The sequence below is a fragment of the Gavialis gangeticus genome, unplaced genomic scaffold (genome assembly GCF_001723915.1).
Source record: "Gavialis gangeticus isolate Ggan-Ray unplaced genomic scaffold, GavGan_comp1, whole genome shotgun sequence".
Classification (NCBI taxonomy): Eukaryota; Metazoa; Chordata; order Crocodylia; family Gavialidae; genus Gavialis; species Gavialis gangeticus.
Window position 1 is genome coordinate 18,017,664 of NW_017729031.1, and position 10,861 is coordinate 18,028,524.

The 10,861-nt window shown below is 45.0% G+C and overlaps 1 protein-coding gene across 1 annotated transcript in view; it reads left to right on the forward strand.

Annotated features, from left to right (window-relative positions):
- LOC109301348 (von Willebrand factor D and EGF domain-containing protein-like) overlaps positions 1-10,861 on the forward strand; it is a 451,201-nt gene that overhangs the window by 198,367 nt on the left and 241,973 nt on the right. Inside the window, exon 7 of the mRNA XM_019522467.1 lies at positions 483-618. Within this exon, the coding sequence (XP_019378012.1) occupies positions 483-618 (136 nt within the window). The remainder of the gene's footprint in view (positions 1-482; positions 619-10,861) is intronic.

A 10,861-nucleotide genomic window follows, 5' to 3' on the forward strand; every position in this document is an offset into this window, starting at 1 on the left:
TCTACTCAAGTCCCTTCCAACCCTAGAAACTATGAAACTATGAATCTAAGCTGCTCCTGGCTCTAGCATACTACTCTATAGTCAGGAGTATGGCAATAATACACTTTAGCCCATGATAACTGACAATACCTCTCTCAGTACATTGTAATTAGAGGTCTTTTTAAAGAGCGATACTTAAGAAAAACAGATATGCTATCATATCATTTTCAGGATTTGTGAAAGACCCTTTTCAGAGTGGAAAATAAGAAACAATTACAGGCTATTGATGACAACTGCAAACATATTCTTAATTACTGAACATGTTTGAAAAAGATTAAGAAAAAAAATTACCTTTAGAATTTTAGGATGATGGTTATCTTATAAGCAATTATAATAATTTATAAGTGTTTGAAAAGAAACCTCATTTTTTAAATATTAAAAATATAAATTTTCCCTTAATTTATGGCATAATTATCTAAGATTGATAATCTATTTTTTTCCAGTTTGTACCACAATCATTACAAATTGCAGAGGATGGCAAAGAACATGTTTTGACCATCCTAAGCACCATACCCATTACTTGCCAAGACCAAGGTGGCATCTGTAAAATTACTTTACAACTGAGTACTGAAGATTCTGGTAAGTGTTTTATCTATTACAGTGTGATTATTTTTTGCAACTTACATGTTTAAATTAATTTAAAGGAAAAATAATACATTTAAATGCTTCTAAGGAGGTAAAAACTAAAAAAACATGTTTTGTGTAAAAGACAGTAGATGAAAGCACTCAATTTGTCAGTGCATTAAATAATTTAAATAACAAACCTAAATAGTAATTTACTGCAATTCATTAGAGAAATAAATATAAAGAAAAACATTTATTTTAAATTCTGGGAGAATAAAATAGTACTACAAGCTCCTGCATCACAGATAGTTCTTAGCCAAAAGGCATTCATCACGATTTCATCAATCCTATTAATTGTCAATAAGAACCACATCATTAGATTTAGGAACAAATTCTCAGGATGAGTCTATGACACAAAAAAGAATAACCTGCTAAATTTATATCACTTGTTTTTCTGTAACGTACTGCCACAGGCCCAAGAAGCCCATAGTCTAAAACCTAATTTTTTGAAAGATATAAGCTTGTGAGTAATTTACAGACAAGTAGTCCTAAGTAACTTAGCCCTGTTAGTCTGAAGAATTAGTTAGGTCTGTTAGGGCCTTGTTACGCTCTATACTGTGAACTGCACAAAGACTGATCATCGTTAGTGCTAGCTTGGAGTTTGGAGTAGTCACAGTCTTAGTCTAGAAACCTTGTCTGACTGTACCCCTGTGATTTGAGGCTAAACTTTGAATTCCCAGTAGAGGGCTGTTGAGTCAGGAAGAGGTGTGAGAGATCCTGGGATACTGGAGGACTTCAACTTGGGTGGCACATCTGTGAGGAGTGATCACACCTTAATGGAAGAGAAACAGATAAGAGATAATCCTGCCCTGAAGTGGTATAACATTGAGACGCATAATGAGTGCGTAAAACCACTTTAAGGTATTCATGTGCGGACAATCCAGGGGTTAAGAGCTCCAGGAGCTCCCCAAGATTACTGTGTAACATGGCCCTTGGTTTGATATCAGGCAGGAGGCAAGGGAGAGATGTATCATATAGACTAAAGCTAGAAATAGATGTCACTCAATAATGTCGCTCAATGTGTCCTGGCACAGTTGATCAGCTTCACTGGGCAAAACAGACATCATCCATGGTCTCACCTATTAATCTTGTGGGACAATGGGTAATATGTTTCCTGTTTCCTAAGATGTGTCCCGAGATTGCCAGAAGCACATCTCTGAAAGTGAGGAAAGCTGAGCAGGTGCTTCCAAGGCTTGACCCTACAGGGGAGTTCCCAAGGCACATAGGACCAGGCCCCTCAAGCCCCAAGAGTGTCTACCAGGAGCAAATGAAGAGTGCTGGTATCTCTGGACTGCCCACTGTCTCCTGCTATAAAGCAAACTGGCTTTCATTGTTCAGACCACATTTAACACAATCCAGCTGGTGAAGGTTTGTTCTGCAATGTCATGTTCAAGTCAGCTTTTAAGGTTCCACTGTTTGAAGAAGAGCTACTCTGAGGTCAACATTATCACTGGAGAAACAACACAGATTATAACACCCAAGGTTCAGTCACATATTTCTCTACCAGTATCACATATGCTATCACCTGCTTACAGTGCCCCTCTTCTGTTTGCATTGGACAGACAGGAAAATCTCTACATGAAAGAACGAGGGGACACCAAACTGACAGCAAGTCCAAAAATACAGAAAAGCCTGTGGCCGTGAACACTTTAACCCCCCTGGCATCTCATTGCTGACCTCAGAGTAGCTGTTCTTAAACCGCAGAACTTTAAAAGCTGACTTGAACACTTTTAGTCACCTTGCCTTTAAGTGTATAAAGTTGCATAACTTGGTACAGGATTAGGGCCCAAGACATATGACACTTGGGTTGAGAATAGGTGTCACGTTTATTCCAGGATACCATCTTTCCTGGGACAAAGTGCAGGCTTACAGACAACCATGTCATAGAAATCAGAGAAAATTAGGGTTGAAAGGGACCCCAGGAGGTTATCTAATCTAACCCCCTGCTCAAAGTAGTACCAACCCCAACTACAGCATCCCAGCCAAGGCTTTGTCTATGCAGGTGTTAAAAACCTCCAAGGATGGAGATTTCACAACCTGTCTGCATAATCTGTTCCAGTGTTTTACTATCTTCCTCATGAGCAAGTTTTTCCTAATATCTAACCTAAACTTCTCTTGCTGCAACTTGAGACTGTTGCTCCTTATTCTGTTATCCATACCACTGAGAAAAGTCTGGCTCCAGTCTCTTTGTAAAACCACCCTTCAGTTTGTTGAAGGCTGTTATTAAATCCTCCCTCAGTCTTTTCTCCTCCAGATTAAATAAACCCAGTTCCCTCAGCCTCTCCTCACAACTCATATGCCTGAGCTTCCCAACCATTTTCATTGCCCTCCACTGGACTCTCTCCAATTCGTCCACATACTTTTCATAGCTGAGGGGCCCAACTGGACACAATACTCCAGATGTAGCCTCACCAGTGCTGAATAGAGAGGAATAATAATTTCTCTCGATTTGCTGGCAACACCTCTACTAATGCAGCCCAGTATATTATTAGCCTTCTTTGCTACAAGGGCAAACTGTTGGCTCATATTCAGCTTATTGTCCACTTTGACTCCCAGGTCCTTTTCTGCAGACCTGCTGCTTAGCCAGTTGGTCCCCTGACTGTACCAGTGCATGGAGTTGTTTCATCCTAAATGCAGGACTTTGCACTTGTCCTTATTGGACTTCATGAGATTTATTTTGGTACAATCCTCCAATTTGTCTAGGTTTCTCTGAATCCTAGCCCTACCCTCCAGCATATCTACTACTCTTCCAGCTTGATGTCATCTGAAAACTTGCTGAGGGTGCAGTCTGTCCCATCTTCCAGGTCATTGATGAATAGTTTGGGCAAAACTGGCTCCAGAACAGATGCCTGGGGCACTCTACTTGACACCGGCTGTCAACTAGACATAACCCTTGATTAGTACCTTTTCAGCCCAACAATCCAGCCAGTTTTCTATCCACCTTACAGTCCATTCATCCAACCCACACTTCCTTAGCTGGTTTGTGAGGATGCTGTGGGAGACTATATCAAAAGCCTTTCTAAAATCAAAGTATACCACATCCACTGCTCTCCCTGCATCCACAAAGCCAGTCATCTCATCACAGAAGGCAATTAGGTTGATCAGGCATGACTTGCCTTTGATGAATCCATGCTGACTGTTCCCAATCACCTTTCTGTACAGTTATCCTAGGACTGCATCACTGAAACAATGGCAGAAACATGGCACTGCATTCAGCCAGTCACTAAACCCTGATTGGGAAGGCACTGTACGTACACTCCAATTCCAGGATATTATTGTTTAGGGATAAACACAGACACAACTTACCCAGGGACAAATGCAACATCTATTCCTAGCCTTAGATGTGAAAGGAAGTCATAAAATATTGCAGGGATTGGTTTGTATTCCAAATAATCTGACTTTTGAAGTGCTGGAGTATAAAATAAGGACACTGCATTGTCTGACAACAGTAAAGTTTCAGAAGTTTTCCCCAATTACAAATATTAAGGACAATAACCTAGTTCTATATTACATTCTATTTCCACAAATGAAAATTAGCACTTTTTTTGTTTAGGGGGAGATGTTTGCTTTGGGGTTTTTTGGGGGTTTTTTTAATAAAAGTCCCTTTTTACTGGCATTTTCTCTTGATTTGTTTCTAAATGAATCTTTCCTTTGGAACGCTGGTGAATTTTCCTAGAAAGCATTTTGCAATTTTAAGCTGCAGTATTCTGAAGTGGAAGTGGGGCACTTCCGCTTCTATCCAAAACTACAGGCTTTTGTTTCTCATTTCATCACCTAAAAAGCCAAAGCTTTTCCAAAGAGTTCTGTTGCCCCTAAGGTGCACAGAATCGATGAGGGTTTCCATCATAATCAAAGAGGGTAGTGTCTGAGGACAGAATCACAGGCTAAGTACAGATAGTCAAAAAGCCTGATGCAGAATCAGTCCAATCTTTGCAGGTTTCTCTCAGCTGTGTAGATTGGACCAATAACAAATGGAAAGCATATTCACTCTTCAGTTAAAGGCAGGCACATGTCTGTACTGGCCCAGGCCAGAAGGTGAGGGGTGCTTGAGCACATCTACTAGCCTGCTGGCCATTGCCCAGCCCAGCCAAGGGGACAGAGGGGGGTCATCCTGATAGCCTGCCGAGCACCCCCCCCGAAACCTCGTGCTGTCCTCCCACAGAGGAGAAGGAGTCCCCCTATCCCAGTGCTGGCCCTCCTGAGACATGTGTCTGCCCATTTGGAGGAGTCCCATATCTCAAGAGGTCTGCCCCCATGCCACCCCAGGCTGAGGTCTGCCCAGCTGTGGGGAGCCTGGGATGGAATGGAGGAAACCTCCTGAGCCGTGGGGCTCTCCCCACATGGTCAAATGAACAGTTCAGGGGGGACCCTTCCCCTCACCGGCCTGCAAGTCAGACTCACGTGCTAGGGACAGAAGTTACACATGAACCAGTTTAAGTGAGCAGACCGGGTTTAAAACTGTGACAGAAGATGCTCTGCTACCCTGGGCTAGGCTATGCTGTCTGCTCCAGCAGAGCACGGCTGGCCCTGGCCCTGCCCCTCTGCTGTCTAGCTGGAGCAGGGGTGGGGGCATGGCCAGACACTGGCTACCTAAGGTGAAGGGGCAGGGAAGACGTATATCCCCACCCCCAGCCATTTCTCATTTCTCCACTTGCTTCTCCAGTGGCTGGGCGTGTGGCAGCAGCATAAAGCAAACAGAGACAGGGGTTTAATTCCCTGCTCCATCCCTGTCCCATTGGCATAGGCCCTAGCCAGGGTAAGCTGGGGTCTGCCTGGCACTCCCTCCTCACTGCTCCAGCAGTAGGGATGGGAGTGTTGGCAAACGCTGGCTGCCATGGCCCCCTGAGGCAAAGCAGGCAGGGTCAGGGTTTATTCCCCCCTCCATCCCCAGTGGACAGTAGCCAGTATCTGCTAGCCCTGACTGCCACCTCCACCAATTGCTCCCAGTGCAAGGCAGGCAGTGGAATAAGCCCCCTCCCTTCCCCCTTTGCCAGACTCTGAAGGGAGGGGGAAATAGGGAGAGCTTGGGGGGCTATGGCCAGCCATCTGAGCCCTTATGCCGCAACTCGCCCTGTGCAATCTGTGGCAGCTCTGCCTGCCCCGATCCCACCCACACTGCAGCCCCCACACTGGGAAGAGGCTTGCACACGCAGGACACCATCACAGGGGCTGCTGCCCCATCAGGATCCCTCCCCCTTGCCACTCCAGCGGCAGGGGTGGGGGCATGACCAGAGGCTGGCTGGCATGGCTCCCTTAAGTGAAGGGGCACAGAGGGGGTCTATTTCTCCCTTCCCTCCAGCATCTGGCAAAGGGGGCAGGGAAGGGGCTTATTCTTCCACTCAGCTCATGCAGGGAGTGATCGGCAGAGGTGATGGTTGGGGCTAGCAGACCCTGGCTGTGGTCACCCAGGGACAGAGGGGGCAGAGGGAGGAATAAACCCCTTCCCTGTCCCCTTTGTCTCAGGGACCCATGCCGGCCAGCATCTGGCCATATCCCTATCCCTGCCTCTGCCTTTGCAGCAGTGATGGGAGAGCACTAGGCAAACCCCAGCTTGGGTCAGTGCTGGTGGGACAGGGAGGCGGGGAATTAAACCCCCTCCCTGGCCAGTTCACTTGAGGCTACTGTTGGGGCTGGCCATGCCCCTGCTAATCCAGCAGCAATGGTGGGGGAAATACCTGACAGGGGCCAGTCTGCCCCAGACAGGAAGACCCTGGCTGAGGTCCCGGGGCTAGAGAAGAAGGAGGGGGAAATAAACCCCCTCCCTGCCCCCTTCACCTCAAGAGCTATGCTAGCCAGTGCCTGGCTGCACCTCCACCCCTGCAGCAGTGAGGGGCAGAGATCCTGACACAGGCTGCTGCGCTCCAGTCACACAGACCTGAACTGGGGTCCATGCCACTGGGACAGGATGGAAGGGGGAATTAAACCCATGTCTCCATTCACTTTATCCTGCTGTGGGGGCTGGCCATACCCCCGTCGCTGGAGCTATGAGGGCAGGCGTGTAAAATGCCCAGCAGGGGCTGCTCCCCTCCCTGCCCTTCCAGGCACACCCTGGCTGGGGCCCCTGCAGGCCAAGTTGGGTGTTTAAATGCCTCCACCATCATACGCAGGATTGCCTGGGCCTGGCCACATCCCCCCAGCTCTAGTGCCCCCCATCTTTGGGCCTGAGCCGCTGCAGGCATGTGCCTGCATTTCCTGAGTCAGAAGTGAATGTCTAATCATTTGCAAATTTGTTCAATCTACACAGGTTAAACTAAGCTGAAAAGATTGAATCAATTCAGGCTCCAGGCTTTTGAATGTCTGTTCTTAGCCATAGGGACAGGGGCTGAGCAGCCAGCCTGGCTAGGGTGGGGGAAATCAATCTCAGTGCAGGGCTCCCTGCAGCTGGGCAGACTTGGACTGAGTAGGAGCTTGGAGCAGGGTGAGGAATCCCTTCCCTCTTCCCCCCGCCCCTAACTTCCCTTTAGGGCTGACAGGTGCAGGCGTGATGCAGGTTGGGGACAGGGGTTTTGCTGCTTCAGCTCTGTGACTGCCCAGAGGCAAAGCTGGCCCAGCTCAGCAGGAGCAGAGGAGCATTGACAGAGCATCAACCCAGCCACCTGGTGAGGAAGAGTTTGGGGGAAAGGCTACATAGCATCCTGGGATACAAAGTAACTTGAGTCAAGAGGACAGCCTCAGGCCTACTGTTCTCCACCTCTGAGAAATTACTTCTTATCTTAAAAACTCATGGCTAAACCAGAGCTAAATTCTGAGATTTTTTTTGCATATGTGATTATTGTTTTGTGGTTGATCCAACAGTGGTTACAATGTTTAAAAAAAAAAAACCCTTACCTGTGGATATAGAATCCATGCTCTGTTGAAATAAGTGACAACAGGCGACATTGACTTTAATGAGGTAAGAATTTCCCCACAGGTCTTGGTCTTCTCCCCTCTAATGTTCCATTGACGTACACGTTAAATAGAACTTCTAAAACAAAAAAAAGAATCGATAATTCTCTGTTCTACCCCAGTCTATCACTTTACCCTTTCTTCTCATCTCCTTTTAATCTCTCTGATTTTCAGAAACAAGCTGTTATATAAGTTCAAATCCATCTTCCTTTTCTCCCAGTTCTCAGCCCTGACACCAAAGGGGGGGAAAAAATTACATTCCAAATGAGATCGTAACACAGTGATCTTAAGCTGAACTGTACCTTATGGTTTCAGCATCTGTGTTGGCTCCCAAACATGGACTGGTTTGAATTTCCCCGCGACTTAGTTATACATTGTTCTACATATTCCTCTTGGCTTGCTGTCTGCATTGGTCTAACAAGTGAACTTATTTAGGCTCATGAGGAAAGATTTCTGTATGGAATAAGTGCCTAAAGAGGCAGATTGGTACCTGCTGGAATTTTTTAAAGTATCTAAAGCAACATAGACATCAAAGTCATATTGAAATCACTTGGGAACTAAGTGTCCGTATTCTAAGGCACCTAAATACCGTTGAAAACCTGCCCAATTAATATATGGGCAGTGAACTAACAAGACTGCAGGGTGAGTTTGCTAGAGGTTGAATGTAAAGCAGACTCTTAGCCATAGGTCTATTCCATACTCACTGCATGTTTTAACTTTCCCTAATATACTAAAGGAGGTGGTGGGGTTCGGTGTCCAGAAGTGGAATTATTTTCAAGGTGTTAATGGCCTTGACACATGGTGCTGAGATGCAGATAAAGTGCTACCAATTAACTAGCCTTTGCAGGAAGTTGTCACAGAAGTGGCAACTTTCTGTCACTTTTAATCATCTCATTTATGCAGCTTGAACTAATAAACAGCTCTCACCCTTGATTGTTCCACCCTAAATGTTTGCCTAAGTGACACTGGCCTGGATCAATTCAACTGAGATATTTTTATACATTTAAGATTTAACACCTCCTGCTTTATATATATGCATATGCTTATTCAGTGCCTTATTTCCCTTTGTATTTTTGCTTCAAAGAAAGCGGTGGCCTTCCACAGATTTAAATTGGCTACAATGCTACACATTGAAAGTTAAGACTCTTTTAATTTTGGTTACATTTATACTCAAAGAACCTAACGGACAAACTCCTTGTCTAGCTCAGTTCATGTACCACAACTGTTGAGTTAATTATGTAGGGAATAAGTGATAAGAAAGCCAATTACAAGCATAGAAATCTCTCTCTAGGTTAGATAATATCATAATGAGTGCTAGACACAACAGAATGTATGGTGTACTACTTCTGTTAAGTCTACCATTGTTAGTTAGATCAGATGATTTTGTTTGATTTTAAATTTTTATACTGGGCAGTGAGCTCAGCTCACAGGGTCATGATGGTAATAGCTATCCCTTATGAAAAGCATCTGTTTAATTGAATACAAAACCTTGAAAATGAGCCAATACCTTTTCATAGAACTGTAAACCAGACTTCAGGATTTGATACTAAAAAGTATTTTCTATTAAATTATACGGGTTTTTAGTTCAAATTCTACAGAACTCCATCAATTTAATCTCAATTAAATATTATATTTTTTTCCATAAGGGATCAAATACTGATTACTAGCTGATATTGAACACATTATTTGAATATATTTATACCAGCTCTCTACTATAAATTATTAAAGAACTCTATAAATTATGAATCATCACTATATTTTGCCAAATCCCATTTCCAATATTTTTAGGCCCCTGTACTTGTTATACTCTAAGTATTGACTCGGGATGTGAAAACTAAATATTCTGCATTAATTTTTGCTCCCATGAAGTCAGAAGCAAAACTCTCATCAACTTCAATATGACTAGGGAGCTGGACTAGGTGACCTCATGAGGTGTCATACTTTTCTATGATTCTAGAGTTTCACCACATGTCTTTAAAGGATCCATTGAAATCAGGTGTAATGCTTTGAACTATGTAGCTATAATTCAAATCCTGTTTAAGTGGCTCAAGCACAAACATTATTGGAGCCTAGTTGTTTTTTGGCACCCTATGTTGAAAAATGGTGGTCTCTATCCTGTTCCTACAGAACATGTCCACCTGATAAAACTTACACTATTGAATAGTTGGACATGTTGTTCATGAGAGAAGCATCAATACAGAGGCACAAGACTAAGAAAGTATAGAGACAGCCAATTCACCACCTCTAGAAGTAAAATCCCTCTAGGTAAAATCTGGAATACATTAGCAGAACTGCATGAGTAACCCTTTAGTGCCCTTGCTCTATTTTATGGACAGAAATGACCATTCAAACCATCTCTGAAGCTTATATAGCTTCCATTACTATTCACATATATTAATGTATTCATCCTCACAACACCTTTGCAAGACAGGAAAGTGCTATAACACTCATTTTATATACAGGTAACTGAAGTACAAAAAGACCAAATCCACAAAAGGATTTAAGCATCTAGCTGTACCTATGGGCACTAAAGTCCTCCCCTAAACCCTTGCTTCTGAGCATAATCAGAACCACCTAAGTGTTGTCAGCACTGAGGCAGCTAACACATGGCTTAGTTTGTTTGGAACTTATGCATCTCTGATTTGGTTAGTCTATAATAGGAGTGGACAAAATATGGCCCACGGGCCAGATTCGGCCCACCAAGCACTTTTATCCAGCCTGTGGAACCCCACAATGAATTGCACCCTGCCCAATGCTTCCACCCACAAGGGTAGAAGCAAGTCACCCATGTGGACACATAGTCCCAAACATACCCTATTACACCTCAATCCCACCCTTGTGGGAAGAAGGGAGCAGCCCAGCCAGCACGTAGCTTTGGGGCAGGGCTGCTGCTGCTGCAGCCCCCAGGGACCTACTCCACTTCCCAGGTTTCCTGCTGGCTCCACACAGCAGGTAGGGAAGAGACAGGGGTGGGGGTGGAGCTGGCAGTAGCACAGACCCCATGCCAGGGAGGGCAGCAGCAGTGCAGAGTGCAGCTGGGAAGTGTGTGGGTATGAGGGAATGTGGGGGGTCTGGGTACCCCCCACACACACACTCTTCCCACACTCCCTCCATAGCATGAAGCCCCAGCAGGTGATGGAAGCAGCAGCAGGTGGGGTGCTCAGGGTGCAGGTGCCTGGCAGGGCATGGCTCCAGCCAGCTCTGCACATCGCAACAAGTGGTGTAGCCTCACTTGGGCTGTCTGCATCACCGGCACTCCCTGCACTCATGCACAGCCCCTGCACTTACCAGGCATAGAGGGAAGCCCTGTGCA